Source organism: Drosophila willistoni, assembly GCF_018902025.1.
Source record: "Drosophila willistoni isolate 14030-0811.24 chromosome XL unlocalized genomic scaffold, UCI_dwil_1.1 Seg142, whole genome shotgun sequence".
In the NCBI taxonomy this organism is placed as follows: domain Eukaryota; kingdom Metazoa; phylum Arthropoda; class Insecta; order Diptera; family Drosophilidae; genus Drosophila; species Drosophila willistoni.
The window spans coordinates 9,338,280-9,365,596 of record NW_025814053.1 but is presented as its reverse complement, the minus strand read 5'-3'; the positions used below and the strand labels follow the sequence as shown (position 1 = coordinate 9,365,596).

The window sequence follows — 27,317 nt, the reverse complement described above, 5'->3', positions numbered from 1 at the left end:
AGTCGATAATCTCTTGTATGTCTTGTATGTCTTGTATGTAATTGTCTATCTAGAGTCTTCGGTGTCTGGCATAGATAGCTACCATTTATTTTAGTTTAAGGTTTTAACACACTCGAGACAGCTAAATTTGTTGGTGGGTCATTAGTAGCCCACTTAAATGGAATGACAGGTTTTTCTTTTCTTTTTTAACGTATTTTATGTTTGATGTGAAAGCGTTCTCAATCGAAAGTGTCGATAACTTGGCATTTTGTAGCTTACCTTTTGCCTGACATTGACAGCCAGCAATCGCAGTCTTAACCACATAAACTGCTTTCCACACCCCGCGCCCCTTAGCCACAGCTCCTTTTAATGCCGCTGTCAATTGCTCATTTGTCTTCCGGCGGTTTTCCACGCGTGAGTGTGTGTGTGTGTGTGTGTGTGTGTGTGTGTGTGTGGTAGCATTTAAAAGCCACAAAGTGCGCGGCAAACAAATCAATTTGCCATAATCATCAACTAACAAGGCAAAAAGCAAAAGGACGAAGAGCAGATATGCCAGAGGAGCATATAGAAGTGAAGAGAAGAGAAGTGATGAGATGAGAGAAAGCGATTCGCTACCATAAATGAATGAATCCTGCAAGGAAGCCAGCGTTGACTGACAGACGATGCGTGCAGCAGTGCCAATGCAATTACATCCTGACATACGACAAGTTCTTCCTCTTGCCTTCCTTTTCCACTTTTCAAAAGTGCCGGCCATGTGCGGGGGGGTTGGGGATGATAGCCCATGTGAATTGGCAGCAACAGCGCCAGCAGAGACAGAGACACGAATTCGCAATTAAGTGATTTTATGGTCGCGTATTTCAATTTATTGCCAATCGAGCGGAGCCCTTGGCACCCTCGACAACCCATGGCCCTCAACCTACGTTGGCCCCGTCTCTTTTTTACTTTCGCTCTTTCTCCTTCTCCCTCCCTCTCTCGCTTTCTCTATGTCTCTTTTGGTGAGCCTCTCTCTTTCTATTCACGTTGACATGTTTTGGAGGGGAGATTGGATGGTTTCCTCTTTTATTTTTTTTACATCCAACATTAAACGATATTAGATTTATGGCAGCAGCAGCAGCTCACATATACACCATAGACTCACACACCCACACACATACATATATATATATATGTACACTCACACCAGTTCCTCGAATCGCGATAGATGGGAAATGTCGTCATCAACATGAGCATCGATGGCATTGGCATTGGCAGCTCTTTGCTCCGCTGTCAATGGCTGCACTTCCGTTTCCGCTACTATGTGTCTACATATGTGTGTGTGTGTGTTTGTGTGCGCTTTATCATGTCAAAGTACGGAACTTGATTACGCTGTCATTCCCACACACACACACACACGACAAATGTATATGTTTATGTTTTAGCTTTACAATGATCGTTCACCTTAACAATAATATCAATTTCGTTTCAAAATTCGAACTATGCTTTATGTCTGAAATGTTTGAATTGTATTGACAAAATATAGAGACTACATTGATTTGAGACCAATCGTATTCAGTTCCATTTGATGTCAAAGCCAAGTGCAAAATAATACCGACTGAAACGATGATTTGACGATGATGACGTGTTTGTTGTATAAACCCTTAGAAACACTTTAAACACCTCCTTAAGGGTAATTTTATGAACAAAAATGTTTAATTTGTGACCATTTCATTTCAGTCGAATGTCAAAAGTTTCATCAAATTAAAAGTTGTTAATAATTTTTTTAAATATGTAAATTCCACTTACTTTTTAACTTTGCTTTCTGGCCTAAACCAGTTGGGAATTATAAGTGGAAGCAATAAGCTTACTGTATTATTTTGTTTTTTTCTCTATAAATATTTTTAAAATCTTTACATTTTGGTTAAGGAGATTTTAAAGTTCATTTTGGTTGACATGGGATACCATGGCAGGGTTATTTCTCAAATGTTCAGATATCTCTCTGTCTTTAAGCACCTCCCTAACCAACTCCCTACCGCCTTTTACCATCTTTCCGCTATACAAAATGAAGAAGAAGCAAAAAAAAAAAATAGCTGCCATGCAGCTAAAGTAATCAGCTTTTGGCTGGCTTCCTTTATGCCATTCATAAAAATGGCTGCCAGCTAAGCGATGGCTATGCGACAGGTCCAAGGGAGGAGACTGAGAGTGGGTAGTAGGTGGGTGGGTGTATAGAGGGTGACGGGGTTGGGGGATTATGGCACAAAATGCTAAAAGTGTTTCATAGCACAAAAATGGGCGTGAGCTTCGGTCGTTGGTGTGGGTGTACTGGCATGAGCATGTAGGCAAAAATACCAAGTTCAATATGGCACTTTTTGGTTGGCTCGTTAGAAATGCGTTAACTATGTCAGAGCCAGCGAGTTCCTGTTTCTCATCATCTTCATCTTTTACTTTTGCTTCTGCTTCTGTTTCTTCTCCATCTTGCTCATCATGTTATTCGGGGTGTGCGTGTTTCCGACATTTCGTACTTCCGTTTTGAAGTTCTCGCAATCCCCAACCCTAAAAATATTTTGTGGCGCGCACATTAAGCGAAATCCCCGGCAAACAATGCTTTCTCTTTCGCTAACATTCAACTGTCATTTGTGCAAAATATATAAAAAATAAAAAAAACCAAAAAAAAAAAAAAAAAAAAAACAAAAATTGTTACGCCAGCATTTCGATTTGAAAGCAGTCGACCAACATTTCGACACATTGGCTGCCACTGAGTAAGAGCAACTACCTCACACACACACACACACACACACAGCAACACCAGACCAACAGCAATAAGAGCAGCTTGGTCTTGTTTTTGACGCATGGCCCATAAAAAATGATGATGGGGATCATGCACGTGCTCTACGCTCAATTCATCAGCTGGCAAACACCTACAAAACCATACCCGAAATGTGGAGGCCAGGAGACGGGAGATACTATAGTTGATGGGCAGGGCCTGACACTTGGCAAAATATTGCCATTTAAGCTACGAACGCAGCATTTACGCTTGACAGACACACACACACACGCACACACACACATATATGTATGCAATGGAAGAACAACAGGGAAAGAATGGGACGAGTAAAATGTGTTCGTATGGTAGGAGATTCCTGCTAAAGGGTACAAATAGATGTAGAGCCATGTCAGTACGTAAATGATTGGATTCAAGTTTCAGTCATTTCAATGGAGAAAAAAAAATATTGACATATGTGCATAAACGAATGCATTTACTGTTATATAGAAGAACAAATAACAAATTTTTAAACAAATATTTAGTATGTTAAACGGAATTTCATTGACAATTTAAATTAATCAGTGAATCAAAGACAGACAACACTTCATAGATTAACTAACAACAATGGGTAAAAGCCCGCAAGACACGAAAATCTTAGTAATTTAATTTGTTATATTTATCCGATCTAATTGAAATTTCGGGATCTGATGTAAAACTAGCATATTAAATTTTTTGAAAATGTTTCTTCTAGAGCTATATGATATAATGGTCCGATCATGACAATTTTCATACTTTATCTGCTCCGGGCTATAAGTAGCTCAAATATCAAGTTTCATCCCGATAGCTCTTAAGATGGCGGCGTGAAGTTCATTTGCACAGACGGACGGACGGACATGGCTATATCGACTCAGCTTCTCATGCTGATCAAGAATATATATACTTTATGGGGTCGGAAACGAAACCTCCTTCTGTGTGTTACAAACATCTGACCAATTTTATAACACCCTCTGCAAGGGTATAAAAATAAATAACATCGAGTAAACCTCCAAATGTAAGACCTGTTTACATTAAGCTGAAGTCAGGGAACTCGATAGAGAAATTTGTTTATTTACTTTCAGAACAGAACAATTTTTCATTTAATTTAGAAGTTCGCATTGGGGGCAAAATCATTTAAAAAGTTAAAAGTAGACTGTAAAAAAGCGAAAATAATCGATTTGTTTTCTTTTTATTTCATATTTCTTATCTTGAAGTCTGACGAATCGATTGGCCTTCAAAGCAAAGCAAAGTAAAGTTTCGAAAATAAATTGAAATTTCATGCGCTATAAAAGAATTGAGTAGAACATTTTCAAAAACTGTTGATAGTGGATCAAAAACAGTTGTCAATACAATCAGAATTTGCTGAAATTCGATTTATGTTTTAAATTTTTGGATAAAGAATATGAGTAAATCGAATTAGATGCTTTCCACTGTAATCAAAAGTTGTGAAGTATTTGTTTTGTTCTAAAATGACTTCCTAGGAATCGAAATTCCATGTATTTAAATGAGTGCAAATCAAAGGAATATATATGTATATTCGGGTCATTTCATAGTTTAGTTATTGTTGGCGTCGCGACAGTTTCAATTTCTTGTGATTCATTTGGAAAAACGTACACGTAGTCTAGAAAAAACCAAGCTGGACAAAACCTCATCTCAACCAATGAGCCGGAAATGTGAATCTGGATGGGGCTGGGTCTGTATTTTGACTGGTTTTGATATCCCTCCATTTTCGTTTTTCTTATACTTTTATTTATTATTTTACTTTTCGTTTTCGTTTTGTGTTTGCCTTTCACTTTTTGCACGCATTTTTGTGGCGGCTAGCAATGTGGAACGTGCGGCGGGTGCTGTATGGTGTATGGCGGTTGGGGATCATGGGGCATGCTACTCTTCAGGTCAGTTTGCCAACCCAGAAAGCAACGCAAGGAATTATTCATATTTTTTTTCACCGCCTCCTTTTCACCCACTTTTAGGGACCGCCGTTGGCGTTTTGTTGGCGCACTTCGTTCCGTTGAGAGAGGTGCAGGCTTGGAATGTAAGGGCGGGGGTGGTAATACGAAAGGGAATTGTGGCGAGTGTGTGTGTTTCCAGTACCCCAAATTGTGCACCTTGCGGCCGTGCCTCTTATATTGTGTGTGTTTGTGTGTTGATTTTTTGTTGCTCGTGCGAAGGACCTTTGCACTTGGCAAGAACCAAACAACGTGGAGAAGAGTGAAAAGAACGCGGCCAGATTGTCACCCACATTCGAAATTCCCACATTGGCCATTCGCATTGTTGCTACGCTTTATATTATTCATACGCTCAGTTGGCTGAGTTCTCGACTGCATTGCTGCAGCTGCAACAGCAATTGGATTGCTCTCTTTTCTGGCTTATTGTTGTTCTGTTCTTGTTTTCACTTTACCCAGTTTATCATTCACATTAATTGCGTGTAAATTTCAGGCTCTATCACATTAAAGAACAAAAACAAGAAGAAAATGTGTAAATGTAAGATTTTCCATAATGATTTTAGCAGACATACTTACAATTCATCCCCATTTGGCATACCTAGTTTCTTTCTACTCCTCCTTTTCCCCTCATCCGTTTCTTTGCCACTGCTCAACACTCTTCTCTTCTGTCCAATTTTGTTCTTTCTTTTGGCCTTGCCAAGCGTTTTGTTGTTCGGTTCTTTGGAATTTATGGCGTTGTTTACACAAAAATTGCATTCGCCTTGCAATTGAGTAAACACCCGCCAAGACCAAGCAAAAACTTCCAGCGAAATGTGCAAAGAAAATCAACATTTCTTCATGGCAAGTCAAATTGAAATTTTTAGGCAAAATTTAAATGAACTATATGTATCTGTACGATTGAAGACCAAGTTGGGGCAATCAAAAAGCCAAAAACAAGAAGCAATTTATTCCACCTTGTTTTTTTTCGATGGATATAAATGGGTATCTGTGCGTAAGTTTTGAATTAACCTTCGTTTAATGATTATTTTTCTAATTGTGTATAAACGATCCTGGAACTTAAGGATATTTCAAGGTTTAATCATCGAAAACAGTTTGTACCGACTTACTTATACAAAGGTTTAGGAATGACATCAAATAACTCTCCATAACAAGGAAAACCCTATTCACTATTCACTAACCTAGTAGTTCAGTTATTGCATTAAAAAAAAAACATTTTAAAGAAGGACTTAATACTTGGGGGAATTTAATAATTGTAAAAGTGGAATGCGAAACTTGTCTTTTTCCTTTCTCTTTCTTTTGGCTAACAATTTCTCTTCTTCTGTCTCTTGCATAACATAGAAAAAAGCTAATAAAAAGAAAGTTCTTGGCCAGTAAATATTAAAGTACATCTATATAATATAAGATAACACTTACTAATGAAATCGAATTATATACCATGTGGACAGTTAGCGACGGAAAGTTGGAAAAGGAAGTAACAGAAGAAGGAAGGAAACAAGTGGAAAAGCCATTTGCTTCTCTGTACTTGAAGGCAAAAAGAAAAAAAAAATAAGAAATTTTCTTCCTACATTTGTCTTTTGTGGCTCAGACATTGACTTTTGTGTGTGGGTGTGTGTGTGTGTGTGTGTGCAAGTGTGAGAGTGTGTGTGGTTTTGTTTAACATCTTAAACGAGCCTCAAGGCCGGATGGAAGCAACTTTAACGCAACAACAACACATGGCCTTGTCCCCCATAATAACCCCGCAGCCATCAAATTGTGGCACCTCATCCACTCCGCCTGTCATACACTTTGTTCCGTTCTCGTTTGCTCATTCATATGGCAAGGTGTGCGACGACTTTTATAGGCCACTGTGTTACACAGTGTGTGTGAGGGTGAGAGAAAGTGGGCGTTTGTATGTATGTGTATGCGTGTGTGTGTGGATTGTTGCTCGCGTGGGAAACGTTAAGTTAAACGGACCTTTGCGGCGAGCGCTTTTGTCGCCTTACCTCTAACTGGAGGGCATATGAGGCATATGCTTTATAAAGCCTTAACTGTGTGTGTGTGTGTGTGTGTGTGTGTGTATGAGTCTGTATATGTGTATTAGTGTGTGTTGGTGTTAATCGACTGCCTTTCAACTGACTCACATGTGTGGTGGATGCTGGTGGCCTGACAATCACATTAAGAGGTAACCAAAAAGCACATTTTTATGATTGCTTTGCGTGTTGTAAATGTAACACACATTTTGCCAAACACACACACACACACACACATATATATACTTAGTAATTTTATTTATTACATTTATGTTTTCATTTTATGCTTAGACATACGCAAAGTTTTATCCTCTCTGGTTCTGTTTATTTATTTTGTTGGCTCTATGTTGGTTTCTTTTCGGTTTGCTGCCCTTTTGGGAGACTATGGGGGCTAATTGATAAAGCCAAAGCCCAAAAATGGCAGAGCAATTAAATTTCCATTTGACTGCATATAACCTCATTTGCTGAGCTGTCCGACGGGTGAGGAACGGGGGTGGAAAGCGGGTGCGGCGTCCATGTGGTACAAACGGATGTCCACTGTTGCCAACTTCTAATTAAGCATTTCGCAATTCTATACGCACACCGGTTCCACAGGGAAAGTATGAAGCAAAGGGGCGGGGCTGTGGGGCATGGGGTTTCCAAAAGCCAAAATGCAATTTCCTTGTATGCGTGAAATGTCCGAGTTTCAGGTTGGCTCTTAAATAATTATTTGCTGTTGCGTCGTCCTGTTTCAGCATACCCGTTTCCCATTTTCTGTCCTAGGTCTTTCTTTCCATTTAACCCTTACTCCACCTTTCTATTTCTCTCTCATTCTATCTCTAGTTCTGTCTCTTGTGTGTGTGTGTGTATGTGACCAAGTTGGGTAATTTAACTCCTAGTTGCAGCTCTGATTATGTTTTTCTGTTGCAATGGCAACAACAATAATTAATATACATTGCGTATACGTCGCGTTGGCCTCGGTAGTTGCATTGCTTTTAATTAACACATACTTAAACACACTCATGCAAACACACACACACAAACTCTCTCACACACACACAGAGACAACATAACATGACTGATGATGAATAAATGGCAAAGAGTAGCACACAAATAGCAAAACAAAAACGATACCAAAAACCTAAATCAAATTTCTATGCTAATGCTAAAGTAACCGGAAGCTATAATTCATTATCCTTGCTTTTGCACTTTGACTGTTGAAACGATAATGATTTTTCACCCACAAAATAGATATATGCATACATACATATATCGTTCAAACGCCCACGATTTGATTTAAAATGTTGAGTGGCTTGCCCCTAATGGGATTTTATCCACAAACTTAGATTATTGTGATCATTTTTACCTAATTGGAAAAAGTAAATGCTTTATAGAAAATTTGTAATTCACATCTTACCTATACTTAATCTATTCCTCTTCTCCTGTCAACAGTCAACTAGTTGACATGCAACTAATTGTAACGATTTACTCAGATCTTAACAAAAATTAAGATGACTTTAAAAAAGACAATACTAGATATTTATTGCATTTCTAGATTCATATGCACCTTAAGACATTGAGGTATTTAAATTTGACTAATGATTTACTAAGAATTTTGAATAGCTTTTCATTGATAGAATGATCATCACATCGAACATCAGATTCGAAGGAGTGAAATAGGGAATTTCTCGGGAAAGTTTTATTCCATTTTTCACTTACTCGTATTGAATTTGACTCACACAAAATATTTTAGAGGCCATCATGAAACAGAACTTAAGTTAATAATCTCAAAAATGGCGATATTTTTCCAGATAATATTCTAAATTATTATTTGTTTCAAGACTATTATAACTAATTTCAACACATTTGGCTTGTATGTTGGGAGAATTCTCAGAGTATTTCTTGTCTGTTGCATTCATTAAATGATTCTAGAGATTCCAATTAGTTGTTGATTCTATGTGAGAGAGATTTAAGAGCTGTTCTCTTATAAATACTTTTTTGCCCTTTTTTTGTTTCATACTCTCATTATGCGCAATCTGCTTATGGAACATTACAATGGATGATAGAAATTTCGCATTATGGCCATTGGGACTTATCTACAAGCCGAAATCCATTCTTCTGTCTGTCGTCTCCCTTGTTCTGTCCAATGGCCGTTAGGGCAAATGGCAATTAATGTGCAGGACATTAAATTAATGATATACGCTGATAACACATACATACATACACAGACATACACAATATGCTTGACCCGTGTTGTCTCTTCTCAGCTGGTGCTCTCCTTTCTTCTTTCTTTCGATTTTTGTGCCTAATCTGACTGTCGAATGGGTCTCACTGCTAATTAGCTTTTGGCTTTCACTTTCGCTGTGGTTGCCAAAAACCAAAAATAAAGAAAGGAACACACACACACACACGGAAAAAAGGAACAAAAATTCTATGGAAGAGAAAAAGAGAGGGAAAGACAAAGTGAAATCTTTTAATTGATTTATTCTCGTCTGCCATTATTTGTTGTATTATTGTCTGTGACCCGGATGGATGATGCCACCACCAACGTTTTGGCAATGCATGAGAAATGGCTAGCTGGTCGGTTGCCTGGTGGCTGGGTAACTATTTTAATGCGCTTAGACTTTAGCTACAAGCATTTTTATTGCTCGCCATCCGCCATCTGGTTCTCCATCACAACCTATTCTCAATGATTTGGTTCCATGTTATAATGATAAGCTGATTAGCGCAAGCTTCGCATAATGACATTGGCGACATTTTACAGCTGGAAACCCCAGGCGAGAATCCCAATCAAGTTACAAGTTACAGCTTGAGCTCATTCTCTTCTTCTCCTCCTCATCCTCCACCTTTTTAACTTCCTCTATTCCCTTTTTGCATGTCAGGCAATGAGAAGGGAGCGAGCGAGCGACAAGAAGGAAGTAAAACGACACCGACAAGGTGCCAGAGGAAACGGAGTGAGAGATGTTGGCCATAGGGGAGGTCCCCTCCCCCTAACAACAATAGCCATCAGGTACTCTGGCCCTGGCTCATGCTTTACAACGCTTGACTGAGCTCAGTCGCTGTCCGGCAATTGGCAACCAGCAACCTCCTCCTCCTCCATCAGATCTGGTCAGGTCTGCCCCTTTTGTCCTGCTGGCTGTCGCTGCCATTGACGGCGCATTAACTCATTTCCTGCATCATTAAGAGGCACCTGCAATTTTCGCACATTTACACCACAGACGACGTGGTGGACACCTATATAGTGTGTGGGTGGCATTTGACTTAATCAATTCAAGTTACCCTTAGTTTCACAATGAAGTCAAGGATAATCCTTAATGGGTTCGAAATGCGAACAAAAAAAAAAAATGATGGCAAAATGATGGCAAAATGATGGAAAAATATTTTAGACTTAACTTGATAACATATTCTTTTATCTCTAAGTACATAAGCTCTCTCTCTCTTTCTCTCTCCCTTTCTAATGGTTTATAAATTATTTATTTGTTTGTTCTTATTTTTCATTTTCAGGCAGCACAGCGAATCCGGATGCCAAGCGACTCTACGACGATCTGTTGAGCAATTACAACAAATTGGTCCGGCCTGTGGTTAATGTCACCGATGCTCTCACGGTGCGCATCAAATTGAAGCTATCGCAATTGATTGATGTCAATCTAAAGAATCAAATAATGACCACCAATCTATGGGTGGAGCAATCTTGGTATGATTATAAACTCAAATGGGAGCCGAAGGAATATGGCGGAGTTGAAATGTTGCATGTACCCTCCGATCACATCTGGCGTCCAGATATTGTCCTCTACAATAAGTGAGCAAACAAGTCCATTCAATTGATCAATCATTGCCCTTTATTATATATAAAATACAAATATTTTTTCTTGCTATTTCTAGCGCCGATGGCAATTTTGAGGTAACACTAGCCACCAAGGCCACGCTGAACTATACGGGACGCGTGGAATGGCGACCGCCTGCCATTTATAAAAGCTCCTGTGAGATTGATGTCGAATACTTTCCGTTTGATGAACAAACCTGTGTAATGAAGTTCGGCAGTTGGACCTACGATGGATTTCAGGTGAGTCAAAGTGGCGTGAGAATGATTGTCTTTCATAGAGATCTTTCTGTGACCTGATAAGTTGTATTTTATAATCGATAGTCTTAACCCCAAGACTGACTTATAATGCTCTATGCGTTTGTGCTCCAAGTCTAGAAGGACATTGACAGTGTTAGCAATAAATAAACTTTAATAGGCCCCGATGTGAAAAGATATAACATTTGAATCGTACAACTACATAGACGAATCCAATTTGATCCGATCCAATCTGAGAGTCTGTCCAGCCCCCTGAAATATCAATTTTCTCAATAATTTTGTAAATTTTTCGCTTGTCTTTACGCCAAGAAAGTTGAAACATCGAAATAGTTAAGAACTTTTGGTAAATTCTTAAATTACTAAAATTTCTTAGCCGAAAATTATAATTTTCTGATCAGACACTCGCCCAAAAATATTTCCTTAACTAAGTTGTTAACTTGATTACATTATAAATTATTATTCAAGGGTTTCAAAGGTAATATCTGAATTGAAAGATTTATTGAAATGTCAAGAACTTCTTAAGAGCGTGTGTGTGTGTGTGTGTCCAATTCTATTTGGGAAATAAATTTAAGCAATATCGATTAAAGTCTGTCCCAGGCAATAGTTTATCTTTTTGCTTATCTCGTTAACACATTAACAAATTGCTCTCAGGTGATGAAGGAGAAGTAGGTGAAAGAGTATGAGATGATGAAGGTGTGTGTGTGTGGGTGTGTATGTGTTTTCCCCCTTTTTTTTTGGATGAAAGTCTACAAAGGGCGCACTGAGCCTGGTTTAGTGGTCATAAACCGAAATTTGCTCATAATTCGTTGGCCTGGCATAGAATTTCTCACGTTTTATGACCGCAAAACACACACATACAGAGACAGAAAGAGAGAAAAAGAGATAGAGAGATACAAATATAGACAGTTGGATGGATACACACGCAAAAGGAACTCCATAAAAATGTCTCTGGTGGATTGGCAAACCTACACACATAGGCACCTAAGCAAGCAAGCAGTGAAAGGACAATAAGGCTGCTTGACACCTGCCTGGCCTGCTCAAAATGGCCAAAATGGCGGCGACAAAAGACACCGACAACAGCAACAGTAACCAACAAACAACAACCAAAAACGACAACCGACAGGCATTTTGCTAAGGGCCTCGTAAAATTGTGCAACTGGCAAAACTGGTTGCCCCACAAAATGCAACAAACTGAAAGGGGGAGTCCTGCCTTGGCATATGTTCAGTGAGCCTCGAATGGTAGGTCGTTGGGTCTGTCGTTGTGTCGGTCGGTAGGTCCATCCTGTGTGGTTGGAATAGGGATTGGATCTGAGTCTGAGTTTGGCTGTTGGCTTTGGTTTTGCCCGTACGGGGTTGGGTTTCTCTGGGCTTAACATTTGCTGCGACTTTGCCAGCTAATGAAGTGGCATTAGGAAGAAACCCTACCCTACTCTGTTCGTGAAATGAGCTGGCAAATGGCCCGCAGTTCGCGTCTGACGAGGGTTTTAACCGCACACCCACACCCACACAAACACACATACACTTGCACACAGCATAGGTAAAAGTAGGTAGGTATGTATGCATACCAAGCTGCATTAGCTACCCATAAAAATGGCGCAGCCTTTAACAAATTAAATAGTTAGAAACCATAAAGTTTCAAAGAATTTAATGAATTGAGTTAATTTTCTAGTTGCAAGTAACTTCAACAATTAGTAACCAACTCATCACCCAATTAGCAATTAACTAGCTCTTCCTCGTTTTCTCCCTTCCCGTCTAATTTTCTATATATTAACCCCTTAATGCCATTTTAGTACCTAATTGGGGTAAGCATAGGAGACTATGTACTAGAATATTTTTATGCAATAAAGTCTTAATTTTTTTATTCAATTTCGTAGTCAAAATGTATATTTGTAATAATTTCCACATTAGATCTGCTAGAAATTGATATATAATTTATTATTATTATTTAGCTGAATATTTTAAAGTTCGCCTCTCATATAGGTGAAGTCAAAAATTTCGCGACCTTAATATATTATTTCCAACTTTAAATGCATAGCAGTAAATAGTAAAATGAATAATACTATCGCCGTAAGTTGAGCGAAATGACTCTATCTAACTATAAAAAATGTGTGGAATGTGTGGGTGGTGAGTGTCTTAAATTATTTGAAACATTTGGCAAACTTTTTGTAAGTTGTAAATTTTCCTTTCCGACCAAAAAGGACCTTGGCGTTTAATAGGTTAAGGCGTACGAACTTGTGTGTACGCGCACATCTCTCTCTGTGTGCGTGTGTGTGTGTGTGTGTGTGTGTATACATAGCGTTCAAGCCTTCCTTCAAATGTTTAATTGTCAGTCAAGAGTTTCAAGGCAAAAGTAAGACAGATGGAATTGTCAATGTTGCTTAACATGTTCATTAAACTTTCGACTTGGCCTTAATGCATACAAACACACCATCATGCACACACACACACACACACACACACACACACACACACACACACACACACACACACACACACACACACACACACACATACACTCATATATACATAAGCTCAAGTTGTATGTGCTAAATTCTCATTTACTATTAAAAGGCAAGGCGCTAACAACGTTTCTGACACGCACCAACATTTACCCCCCTCACACACACACCAACCCCCACCATCATTCCGTTGCGTTCGTCATTGCTTTTGTTGCTAAACCATCAACGTTGTATTGTTTTGGGAAAAATACACTGCGAAAAAATTAACAAAAGAACATCTATGATTCAATTAAAACTTTCAAGTTTCTGTTTTAGCTCTTTTAATATATGTACATTTTAAATGAAAATTTATATTATTTCATTTATATACAATTACAAATTAAGTAAATCAATAGAACTTTTTACAACAAAAAAAAAAAAAAAACGCCAAAAAACTTAATAAATATAGCCAACTTAATAAACTGCATAAACTCAGAAACAGAAGAAATGGGGGCAAAATTGCAGAAGCTTGATTTTAATGTGGCATAGTCATTAACTATTGTTTTCAACTAAAAAATGTTCAATTTTATGACAAATATTTAAGAAATAACAAAAGCTTTAATCTAAAACTATATTCTCGATCGATCATTCTTAATAAAAATTGTATGTATATACATACATATATCTGATTTCACTTAATCGTAAATTTAAAAGCCCATATACAAAATTTCTATAACTGTAGCTTTAACACTCTCAAATAAGATTGAATTGATTCATACGGAGGAACAGATAGCCAGAAAGACAACCAGACAGACAGATGGACAGACAGATCTGGGACTTGGGACTATTTTTATTATGAGTTATTAAAAATAACACTCATAATGTTCATAAAAGATTCATATATAATGATTCATATACTTATAATGACAATGAATTTACAAAAATTGTTTTTCAAAGAGTATTCAATTTATTGATATTTGTTGTAATCAAGTAATTTTTAAACACGCTTTAAATTTCAAGCCAAAAGTTTACTTTTGAGAATTCATCTTTTGAGTCTTTACCTTCCAACATTTTCTTTCAGTGTATAATTGTTTACTCCACGCATAAATTAACCGCAAAATAAGCAATATCAAACAGAGAAAATTTTTTATAAAATATTTATAAACTCGCCGGTAACAGACAACAACTTGTCTCGTCCTGTCCCATTCTGTCCTTGTTTGTCCTGTCTTATAGTGTCCTTGCCTGTCCAGTTCTATTTCATCCTGTTCGTTTTGGATCTCCATTGAAAGCATTTTTTTATAAATATAAATGTATGTATGACTGTGGATGTGTATGTATGTGTGTGTGTGTGTGTGAGTGTCTGTCTGTGTGATTGTTTGTTGCATGCCACAAAGTAGTAACTGTATTTTTGCCACATTTCTGTTTTTTTTCTGCTCACCCACACCGCTTGCACAACGGAAATATTTTAGTAAATCGTAACTTCCTTATAGTGAAATTTCCGCTACCACTTAAAATAACAATTTCCGCCTCAGCAGTTTCAGTTACAGTCTGAGTTTGAGTTTGAGTTACAGCCAGCAGCAGTAACAGTTATTGCTGCTGCATCACAAAAAGCACCTGGCCGGGTGCCGGTTGTGCTTCCTGGATGCCAAGCCCAGCCGAGTCAGGCTCAGCCCAACTCAGCCAAACCCATCCCACCCATCAAGCATCCTGTCTGATTATTTTCCACTTCTTCTACATCGTCTACTTCTCTTCATGTTCGTTCATGTTGAAAGGCATCGGGCGTCGATTTCCTAATTTTATGTCATGAGCCAAAGTCAAAGGCAAGGTAAGAGTAAATGGGAGGCGGTGAATGTTTTGTCGAGAAGGTGTGGCATTAAGCATATAGCAGGAGTGTAAGTTCATAGGCTCAATTTTCACACTTGATTTTGCACGCACACCCACACCCACACCCACACCCATACACACACAAGCACACACAAATCGAATTAACGTCACTTTTCAAATTTCACGCTTTTCCAACAATGTTTTCACCCGTTACTTCAACTTCTCCTACTCCTGCTCCTCCTCCTCTCCTCTCAAACTCATAAAGATCGAAATGCCCAAAAAAATCACTTGCATGGAGATATGTATCCTTAAGAGATTCAGGATTAACAGATTGAGGGACAACAAACTTTTAACCCAAACTTAATCAACATTAGTGAAGACGAAATCACTAAGTTATTTTTGTTCGGAATAATGTAAATAAATGTCAAGTGAATTTGCATTTGAGATCACAAAATAAATAATAGTTTATTTTCCGTTTTTATTCTTTACTCCTTAAATAGCCGATTATCTTCCTTAAATACCGTAAATAGGACTGAAGCGTGAATTCAGAATTGCTCAGATAAAAAAGAATTTGCAGTTCCTACTTTTTATTAGTGAAACCTTAAACATAATTGACTTTTTCCATATTCTTTTATATATACATATATGTATAAGCTTTAAGAGTATGGTTAAGAGTTTTAGAATGAAAAATTGATAATATTTATGGAATTTAGTTGATAATAAGTTATCTATCTGAACGAAAGATAACTCTTTTAATCTATTGAAGCGCTGCATATGCACTCTTTAAATGAATTCTATTATCCTGATGGACTCCTTTTCTCTTTCTTCTCTTTGTCTCTCTCTCTGGCAACGAAATGTTGAGTCAGTTGCAGGTGCTACATATTCGTGTGTGTGTGTCCAAATGTCTAGCAGTATCTTCTTTTGTCCTGTCTTGTTCTGTCTTGTCTTGTCTTAACTTGTTTTGCTCTGTAACTTGGCAAAACTGCATCTCAAATTGAAGTCCCTTGGAGGCGTACTGTAACCGACATATTTCTATGATAGTTCCAATTTTGAAAAGAACGGTAATCTTAATTGACAAAATAAAATGTTTATACTTAAGGTAGATAAACAAAATGATCTGTATTTTGATATTTGAAATAAATAATAACAATTATTTGCCAAGTGTATAGGATTTTCACTCAATCTCTCATTCTCTTTCTATTTCTTTTTGCCCTTTAGGTGGATCTGCGTCATATCGATGAGCTAAATGGCACAAATGTTGTTGAAGTGGGCGTGGATCTGTCCGAATTTTATACATCAGTCGAATGGGATATACTTGAAGTTCCTGCAGTGCGGTAAGTTCCCTTATTCTAAGCAATTCTCTTGCATTCTCCTTCTTTCTCTCTTAGTATTCATTGCTACCTCCATAAGTCTCTCTTGCTCTCTTTCCCTGTATCAGTTGTTGTCTCTATCCGTATAACAATTTGGCAGAAACTCCTTTGGCAAGTTGTTTGGACGCTGTCACAAAACACAAACACAAATCTTTCAGAATGTCAGGACCCAGGTCAAGGATGCAACTTTGCCTTAGAAATGCTGCTACAGCTGCTACCGCTGCCGCTGCTGCTGATGATGATGCGCATTGAGGGCGTTCTGTGGCCCATATATGTCAGGGGCGTGGTCTTTATTTACACCTCTTTACAACAAGGATTCAATAGGCCCCCCAAAAACGCACAGCAACCCGTCCACTCTGTTGGCATTCTCTGCCGTTGCTGCTTATGTTTTCTTGTTGCTTTTTTTTTCTCGGATTTTGAAGTTTTTAAATTAAAAAACTTTGGCGCCCGAGCAGGCATAAGAATCTGCAAAACAAAATGACCTCTTCTTCTGCCCTCTGTCTGTCTAAATGTATGTGTGTGTGTGTGTGTCTTTCTTTCTCTCTCTCTCTCTCTCTCTCTGTCTGTTTCTCTCTTAGAGCGTGGGTGTGTGTGAAAGTGAAAGCTAACGAAGAGGCTGTTATTTAATTGCCACGCCCACTTCTTAGACATATATACGCTTGTGTGCACACATCAAGGCAACAAGCAATTTACGCATCATACTCATGTAAAGAGAATTGAGACCGTGGCCAGGGTCTAGGGCTATGGCTCTGACTCTGGCTCTGGTTCTGGCTCTGGCTGGGGCAAGAGAATGGGCAAAATGTGCTGTGAGTGGAATTGAGTTTGCGACTTGGCTCTAATGCATTTAGGCCCAGAACAAAGAAAAAATATCAAAGAAGCTAACTTCGGCTATGCCGAAGTTTATATACCCTTGCAGTATACTTGACAATAATATTTTTCCTTTTTGAAATTTCTTTCCCTGCAACTCAATTCATCAATACACAAACAAAATATTATTTCTCTTTTTACCACAAGTTTTTCTTCTTCCATCATTTTCTAAGCAAAGCACGGCACGCATACACATACAGTTCATGTAGCGTTGCGTCTGTGTGTGTATGCGTGTGCTCTGTTGATTTGATGATGGCAGTAGTAGGCAGCAAGCAGCGCTGCCGGCAGCGTTTGAACCGATTTATATTGACTGTAACTTGTGTTCTATTTATCGGATCAGATTCAAATTTTGGGATCTGAGATTTTATATCTATTACTATCATATTGGTAAATTTCATGGGGATACTCCAATTTTTGCAAAAATGTTTCTTCTAGAGCTATATGATATAGTGGTCCGATCCCAAAGATTTTCATACTTTATCTCACCCGGGTAAAAAAAAGCTCCCAAAAAAAATTTCATCCCGATAGCTCTTAAGATGGCTGAGTAAAACGCGTACGCACCGACGGACAGACGGACAGACGGACATGGCTATATCGACTTAGCTTCTCATGCTGATCAAGAATATATATACTTTATGGGGTCGGAAACGTCTCCTTCTGTGCGTTACAAACATCTGACCAATTTTATAATACCCTCTGCAAGGGTATAAAAAAATGAAGTAAGTAAGTCGTCTCGCCGACTTAGGTATACCATACACCAGTAAAGCAAATATTTCAACTTTATTAAACAAATGCATTTTCACATGCTTCTTACAAGCATATCTTAGTATCTCGCTCACTCAATCATACGAGCACCCTAGCGCCCCCACCAGCCAACGGCCAACTCCGGCCTTATGGAAAAATGCTTATATGCATAACTCGACTGTTTTTTGTCCCATTTTGATCAAATTTGGTATTTTGCTAGATATTAGTATTAAATTTAAGTGTGCCAAATTTGATTGCATAAGGTAAACAAATACGGGAGATAATCAAGTTTTTCAAATTACGGGGGCGGAAAAGGGCGTGGCAAAATTTTTATACATACAAAATGTGTGCATTTACTAAGCGAATATACATACCAAATATGGTGTATCTAGCTAGAATAGTGTTTGAGATAAACGCTTTTTTTAAATTGCGGGGGCGGAAAGGGGCGTGGCAAAAATTTGAAATAAACTTGATCACTCTACATACTACACGAGTCCACATACCAAATTTGGTGCCTCTAGCTCTTACAGTCTCCGAGATTTAGGTGTTCATACGGACAGACGGACAGACGGACGGACGGACAGACGGGCGGACGGACAGACGGACAGACGGACGGACAGACGGACATGGCTAGATCGACTCGGTTGTTGATCCTGATCAAGAATATATATACTTTGTGGGGTCGGAGATGCTTCCTTCTGCCTGTTACATACATTTTGGCGACTTTAATATACCATTTCACCCTATGGGTGTATGGTATAAGTATATGTATGTATAGATTTTAAAGACTTCCTCATTGTTAGGGGGTTGAAGGTCTTTTTTGTTCCTTATTCACCATAACGGAGCATTAAAGCCTTTTACTTAACATGGAATTTTTCTTTAACCAAGTTTTAATTCTATCTTACGGTATATAAAGAAAGCAAAATAATCGCTACAGGTGAGCAAACATAAAGTATACTAACAATTGGCCAAGATCTGTTGGGAGCAAAGTCTTAAAATTTGTTGCTTTTCAACAATTAGTTTCATGAAACTAGAGATACATACATAATAATGACGTTTAGTCCTGCTGCCCATATAACTATGCTATACATATTTAGTATGTAAAAAACAAAGCAAATTTATACCTTAAAAAGAAATGACAAAAGACATTTATATTTTAAACATAAATCTTCGCTTAGAACTACATATGTATGTAATATTATATTACTAATAGTTCAAAAAGTTTTTATAAATATTAACTTAACTGAGCTTCTTTAAAATTTGATTATCCCTTCACAATTTATGGCTAAATGACGAACGTTTTTGCTCTAAAAGGAAAAAAATTCGATTTTTGGAGTCTCAAAGTAAAAAAAAAAAACCTGTATTATCATTATTTCTTTCTTTCCTTTATTGAAATTGTTCTTTAAACATTTAATTTACCTATTAATAGAAAATTTTCAAATATTCAAAGAAAAGAAATCGCACTATTGAAATTAATTGTGTAAGAGTTACACATGTTTATTTCAATTAAAAATAAATATTTTGAAAAATCAATTACTAAATTGGCTTGTATTGAGACTTGAAACATATTTGGCACTTTTTAGTGAAATATATTTCTGTAAACTGTAATAAATTATATGTATAGGCTGCTTCAATTTATGCCTTGGTGTTGAAGTTCTACTTATCCCGTACTCAATACAAGATTGGTCAGTTAAATTGTTTTTATCTCACTATTTTTTTTTACTACATTTGCATGTAGTTTAGTACATATGGCTGTATATATATATATGTATTTCTTTTGTAGCCCTATGTTTAATATTCTTCGATTTTATGACTTTCGTAGTTTTGATTTTGGTTCGTTTTTTTCTTTTTGTTTGGATTTCTTCTTTCTGCAATTGTTGTTTATATGTTTCTATATGGGGAAATAGCCCGAAATGCCAATGAAATTTTTACAAGAGCAAAACAAAATAAGAAAATGTGTAGTAAACAGAGTTGTTGGAATCGTAGTATCCTTGGTGTTATTGCTATTGTTGTTCCTTTTGGCCTGGTTGGCACGCGTGCCAGGCCACCAGGCCACAAATATGCGCGACTTGCGTCTCCTATGTTAGCCATTTTTATTTTTATTATATGTATGAAATTTTCTTTTACCGTTTTTGGCTTCTTCTGATTGTTGGTGTTGTTGTTGTTGTTGTTGTTGCTGTTGTTGATGTTGATGTTTTTGTTGCTTTCGGAGATTGTCCGTGAAAGTCGTGAAAGTGTTGTTTATGGAGGACAAAGGGCAAAAGCAAGAAACCTGCGTTCTATATGTGTGTGTGCGTGTGTGTGTGTGTGTGTGTGTGCGTATTTACCTGTTTGTGGGGCAAAGAGGAAAAGTTTCCTTGAACTATTTTGTTGCGGAAAATGGGCAGTAAATCACAGAAAACTTCATCTCCCTCCACATAAGCGTTTTTTTTTTCAATGTTATCTTTTGACTAAATTTTAGTTTTGATTTAAATATGATCTTAGATTAATGCTACTGCAATAAAGAAAAAAATGGCAATGCTTGCCAAAATTCGAGAATTTTAATAGTTTTTCCAAATGATTTCCGTAAGAAATAGTTCTTTATATTATATATTAGATAAATGTTGACTTACCAAAAGCACTATATTTATTTCTTCTTCTATATATCCCACACTTGGGATTTGTAAAGGATATTTATCTGTTATAATGTGAGTTATATTTCAATTAAGCACTTTCACAGTTCAGGGTGATCTAAAAAAAAAACTTCAGAATCAAAAATCGGGGCATTTTATCATACTTATTTTTAAGATTGCGAAATAAACCGTTTGTATTAACTAAGTAAGATAAAACTTTAAACTAAGTATGATTAAAAACTTGGTTCTATTTACGATTCTTGTTAGTTGATTAAGAAATGAGATAGTAAAACCTTAAGTAGATGGTTTAATTTGCTGGCTTGTGTAATGAACTGATTTGAAAATTCACAAATGAGTTGTTGTTGTAGGGTCATGTCGGTACGTTTGTGTGTGCGCGTGTGTGTATGTTTGTAGGTAGCTCTAGCTGTAACTGTCTGTCAATCAACTTCTGATTGTCTGATTTCATTCCACCCAACCAACCAACCAACCAGCTACATGCCACATGCCACATGCCCCTTATCCTTGTCGCCCTCTCTCTTTTTGTACATGCCACGCCCATGCATTCTTACTTCACCTAACACAGAGAGATGTCGAGTCGTCCTTCAGTTAATTTAACTGTCGGTGGGGCATTAAAACTGAATCCTGTTAGAAGCAGGTGGGTGGTTAAAGTGGTTCGGGTACAGTGGCATGGCTTGGCGTGGCGTGGAGTGAAGTGAAGTGCGTGCTGTCCGTAGTGTGGATGGGGGCTTCATGGGAAAATTGCTGTACGTGCTGTGAATTATGTTGCAGCATTTTAGGCGCAGCAGCCTGCAGACAATAAAGGCTGCCACCCGGGCATGGAAGTCAGAGGCCGCCGACGCCAACGCCAACGCCGTTTCCCGCTTCTTTTTCCTTATTTTTTCTTCTTTTTTTTTGGTGAATGTGTCACGCACTTGTGGCATAATTTACTGCAAATGCGACGCGATACACACACACACACATACATACACAACTCACTCACTCTCGCCTTGCCAGGACTCTGCTCTTGCTATTGTGCCTCGCTTTGCTTCGCCTGCTGTCAACTTTTTAATTCCTGTCAATGACTTGAGCCTGCCGTTTCCGTTTCTGGTCTTAAAATGTTATTGCCCCAAATGTATTTTAGCTTTGTCATACAGTTTGTCACGTGCCGGTTATGAAATGTGATGGCTTGGAGAGAGTAAAGTGTTTTGCCTGTGCTGTTTATGTGTTAGTACTTGGCAATGATGGAAATATCAGAGGGATACTATTTGTAGGCATCGAAGTTAATTGCCAACGATTTCTATGAAACTTGTCTTAAGTTTAATAATTTAGCAATTTAGATTTCAATTCTATTGCATATTTATTCACCTTCATTTCTCAAAATAAGTCGAATCAAAAATGTTACCTCATGTACAGTTCATATTGCTAAGTATGAAATGGAACATCAATCATATAAGGGTATATAAAGGTCGATATACATTTTGGTGGTCTCCTTAGACTCCCATTAACTTTTGTGTGTTTTTACAAAAATTCGGGTATCAAATGTGATTAAAATTGGTATTATACCATATCAACTGCCGCATACATGTACATAGATATGTATCATGATGTTTGTGTGTGTGTGTGTGTGTGTGTGTGTGTGTGCGTGCGAGGAGTTATTTATTTATGGCGTTAGATATTAGCTTTTGGTGCATTTTTGAAGTTATCTATAATTTGGAAACGATTTGAATAGAAACGCTGGAACTTGCTTCAAAACCTAGCTGAGATTTTCTCTTAAACCTGTCAAAAAGGCTAAGCATCACCTCTTAAAACATTATTATTTCAAATGTAATGCAAATACCAAATACAGTTTGAGTATTTTTTAGGATGTTTAAGGTTGAAATACGATCCAAATCGTTGTAAAATTTTAATAAATAGTTGTTACTTAATGAACTTCATAAAAAATCGTTAACAATTTAAAGTTCTTTGCTTTTAAGTTGTAGGTAATGACTTTGTTTTTTATTATTCCTGCTTTAAAAACTGGCTTTTGGGTCGCCCTGCCATTTAAAAAATTCTTTTGCTTCTTCTATGTTTAACTTACCTCTGAAGTTATTTCACGTATTTTCCTAGTTTTGTTTCTGTCTTGGTAATCATGCGTGACCTTTAAAATTAACAGGCCAGGCACATGTACAGGACGCCCTTCCCCCAGTTGTCCCCTGCCACTGCTTCCTTCTGCTCAGAGCTCTTTCTTTCTTATCGGTTCTAGTTTGCTTTCCGTTACGGTTTTGCTTTTTGATTGTATTTGGATTTCGTGATTACAAGGTGGTTGCTTTGTCTGTTCTTTCTATCTTTCAGCAGATCGATTAAAAACATAATTAGTTAACTTTCAAGTGAAAACCCTCTTGGGTTTATTCCAGGTTCTGTTCACACCTCAGTGCCACACCCATTTGCGGTTCTTTTTCAAGTCATGCAACGAAGCGTGTTTATGTTAGTTATTAAAATTCTATTACTTTGATTTCTTTCATTTTCCAAACACACACACACACACACACACACACACACACACACACACACAAACAAAGAAAAAAGGAAAGCACAAACGAAAAAGAGCGAAAAAAAAAATTACCCGAAACTTTTTGCGGCACAAAGTTCTGTAGTGGAAATCAATCAAGCGTTTGCAACCTTTTTCGTCTCGTTCGCCTCTTTCGACATGTAATTTTTTCGCTTCCCCGTTACCACCTTAACATCATCATCATCCCTTTTCTTCTCGCTAGGTGCTCTTGGTTTTCGTTTTTTTCTTCACTTTCTTCACCGCCTCCCCGCTGACTAGGTGGTAATGGTTTTGTGGGTTGGTTTTTCTTTGGGGTTTTTTATGTTTGCCAATCATTTTGTATTTATGCGTTTTGTTCTTTGACTCCAGCTGCTTTTGCCTCTTCTGCTCTTTCTTCTGATTCTCCTCCGCTGGCTCCTTCTGCCTTTGCTGTCAATCAGCGTTTCGGCCATTTCGGCTGACTGACTGACCGAAAGACACAAACTGACTGACTGCCTTAGTCAGTTTGCGCCATTCAACACCCCCACCCCCTGCCCCAAGGGACGTAGAGTGATGGCAATTTTGAATTCTCTTTTTCTCTCTGATTCTTATTTTGGTCGCTCTCGTTCTCGTTTCGCTTGTCTAGCAATCTCACTTCACTTTGTCAAAAATCAATTGAAGAAATCATAGCAAAAAACGAAAGAATGTAAGCAGCAAAAAAAAAAACAGAAAACCAGAAAAAGATAGAAAGAAAGAGAGGAAAAAAAATTTGTTGTCATTTTGCTTTAAGCATTTTGGCATTTTCATTCCGTTTTTGGGTTTTTATTACGCATACGCCGCGTGATTCCGACGCATTGATGAATTGTTGCCAAAGACTAGAGGAAAATGGTGTGTCGGCGGTGGAGGAGGGCCCCAAAGAAGGGGCAGAACAAGAACGTGCTTAAAGTAGATACATAGAAAGTAAAAGTGGCTATGGAAATGGAGATGAAGGACGTTAGAGGATGGAGGTAAAATGGAGGTAGAATGGGCATAAGGATGGCCTCTATTTTCCAAGTCAAATCAAAGTGAAGTTGTTGCTGGTTGTTGCTGGTGCGGGATTGTTACAGCCATTCCTATTCCTATTGCCATTGTTGTTGTTCTTGTTGTTGTTATTATCGTTGTTGTTGTTGCTGTTGTTGTGCCTACGTGGCGCCAGCCAAGAACTAGGCGTCGATGGGTCCCGTGCCTAGACACGCGCAAGCATCAATGCTTTTTTTTTGGGTGGAAGAGAGCGTGGGGGTTAGTGTGGAAGACCTCTTGTGTGCTGTTGGCGGCTTTGCCCATTTCTCATTCCCTTCATTTTTTTTTCGCTCTCACTTTTTTGCCTATTTTATGATTTATTGTATGTTGTGTTTTTCGAATGTCTTGTTTTGTTTTCTCATTGTTCTTTCTGAAATTTGTTTTTGTTGTTTTTTTCTTCCTTTCTGTTCTTCGTTTTCTTGTTGTTGGCAACAAAACTAACCAAAACCGTTACCAAGCTTATTAACTGACCTTTACCTAATGCCACCCATGCTATCCCAGTCACATACCGGCTTAAGGGTCCTTGTTGGCAGTAAACTGAGGCCACAAAATCTCTTATCTCAATTGGAATTTTCGTTTTCTTGGCCAACTTAATTAGCGTTTTTCTCATCAAATTTGAATTTGTAGCATACTTTAAAGAGTGCTATGGCATATTTTATACATCAATATATTAAGTACAATTGAAATGTGTACAATTATGTATCTAATCGAGTAGCAAGCATTAGAATTTAATCACTTAGACTGGCAACAAATGATGTGACAAAAGAATTAGCAAAAAAAAAAATTGTAATCGATCAGTTGATTTGATTTTATTTATGTCTAAATAAAAAAACCATTCTAATGATTCTCAATATTTTCTGGATTGGGTTGCACGATTCATCAGGCATTTTCAAATTTTATTTTTCCATCAAAGTTCTCCGAGGCTTTCCTTTTGTTTTCTTTCTGTTGGTCTATTGCCTTCGCATTTACCATTTGACATGTGGAATTGCCTTGGCAAATTATATTTTATGGCTGCAGCTATCAGAACTACCCACAAGATGTTGGCCTTCAGCCTTTCGAACCCACTCTAACCAAACGCAAACCCACACACCCACACCCACACCCACACCCACATCGACACACACTCACACCCAAGCTCACATTCATCCTTCCTTCAACATTCTGCTTTTCGTTTTTATTTTCAGCTTCTTCGCCAACTTTTTGTTTTCTTTCCTTTTAGATTGGTCTGCCACATACTTCATTTCTATTTCGAAGGAAAGTCAACTGCCACAAACAGTTAGTTGCCTGGCGGCCACATCCTTGTCGACATCTTCTTTTTGGCTAACCCCCCCCCTCCTTACCATCACCTCCGCCCTTCATCTCACCAACACACCATGACGCCTTCTTCTCCTACTTTGTTTATTATTTATTTACAATATTTTCTTATTCAAAATGAAGCCGCAAGCCTCTTGGAATTATTGATGGACAGACATACACTACAGCAGAGACCAGGCCACATTTCCTTCCTTTGGTCTACCCCTTTTTGGCCGCCAGTTACATATGTATGTATGTATATATATATATATATATATATATATATATATATATTGTTGTCCTTCTGCTACTGTTTGAAGAGTTTTTTCTTTTTGCCTCGTTTTTTAAGTGCGACCACAAAGTTCTCTCCACTCAATTTAGAAAATTTGCTTCCCTTCTTTGCTTGAATATTTTTTGTTTCTTTTTTCTCTCCGGTGGGAACTTAAGTGAGCAGAAACAACAAAGATTATTAACTTTATGTTGCACATACATACATATAGATAAGAAAATGGTAAAAATAAAAGAAAAAATAAGATAATTGAAGAATAAAATTAAAGAAAGAACTCTTCAAGAATCGTCTGCAATATGAATAGTTTCTGAAAAATTAAAAAAATTTCAATTAGATTTTGCAAATTGTTTGGAAAACCTTAAAAAAAATTGACAGTGGATTCAGTATCTTCTCAGATATAACATCACAATTCGGGAACCTAATTATAGACAGGCAGCTTCAAGGTGATAAGTTATATATACAAAATATTACCAAATTTGTATCTCAAATATTATTTTATTGATTAACTAAACCATAAGCTAAACAAACTATTAATGAATGAGATAGTTTTTGTGAAATGTTATATAAATATTTTAGCTTTTGACGTATACATATTTTGTTAGTCTTAGTCTGAGGAAGAATTAAAGTTAATTACTGACCTACTCTAATGAAAATACTCTGCCGATTAGCAAGCTTAGCTTTGAGTTCAGTTGTTCATTTATTAGCAAAGATCTTATTACCTTTTATGTATTTATAGTTACATATGTATATATTATTATTTTTAGTAAGAAATTGTGTAGTTAATTTCATGGGATCAACAATTTACTATTTTCCCAATTTCTAGATATAATTCCAACTGGTTGCTCTTTGCAGAGTTTATGTCAACAAAAATTTGTATATATTAAATACATATAAACATAGTTACACCATCTCCCTGGCTTTATCAGTGCCGGATCTGATATCTTTTTGAAGATTGACCTCGAGTCGGCTTAAATGCACGATTTGACTTAAATTTAAATCCGCAATAAATCTAGAAGTATACAGCAAGTGTTTCATTTTCATTTCATCGAATACTAAATTGTGTGTTTATCGTTTTGAAATTGACGAAATTACAGTCTGATGTCCAAAAATTCTGATATCAAATGTTTGATTTCATTTCAGAATTTTAGAATTTAGCCAAAAAAGTCAGATAAACCAGAAATTTATCTTGTTCTAACTTAATTTTAACGTACATTGTAACTCCGAAAACTTTTGTTTAGATTGCTACAGAACCCGCGCTGTCTTAATCCGGCACTGGGCTGAGCACGCCTATGCATTTTGCGCCTTCAGGCCAAAAATGTGAAGAAGAGAGCAACCAAAATAATAATAAAAAAAAAAGAGTAATAACATGGAGAAAACCGTAAAATTGGTTGTTTTTCCAACATTTTAAAATATTTATCATGTGGCCGATGATTTATGTGATTGGAGGGGCATATATCTAGGCTCAACACACACACACACACACACACACGCATACACATACATAAATGTGTTTTGCGTGTGTATGTGTTTGTGCACTGCGGATATAGAGAG

The 27,317-nt window shown here is 37.4% G+C and overlaps 1 protein-coding gene across 5 annotated transcripts in view; it reads left to right on the top strand.

Moving 5' to 3' along the window:
- The window catches only part of LOC6644527 (acetylcholine receptor subunit alpha-like), a 50,069-nt gene that overhangs the window by 10,842 nt on the left and 11,910 nt on the right, over positions 1 to 27,317 (top strand). For 2 of the 5 annotated variants that reach the window (XM_023176937.2, XM_023176941.2), the window contains exons 1-5: positions 4,602 to 4,647; positions 4,726 to 4,787; positions 10,191 to 10,485; positions 10,569 to 10,749; positions 16,245 to 16,360. In XM_023176937.2, the coding sequence (XP_023032705.2) occupies positions 4,604 to 4,647; positions 4,726 to 4,787; positions 10,191 to 10,485; positions 10,569 to 10,749; positions 16,245 to 16,360 (698 nt within the window). In that variant the 5' untranslated portion in view covers positions 4,602 to 4,603. Of the gene's footprint in view, positions 1 to 4,085; positions 4,449 to 4,576; positions 4,648 to 4,725; positions 4,788 to 10,190; positions 10,486 to 10,568; positions 10,750 to 16,244; positions 16,361 to 27,317 lie in introns of those variants that run through there. The other 3 variants (XM_047011525.1, XM_023176940.2, XM_023176938.2) reach the window with 3 other exon arrangements.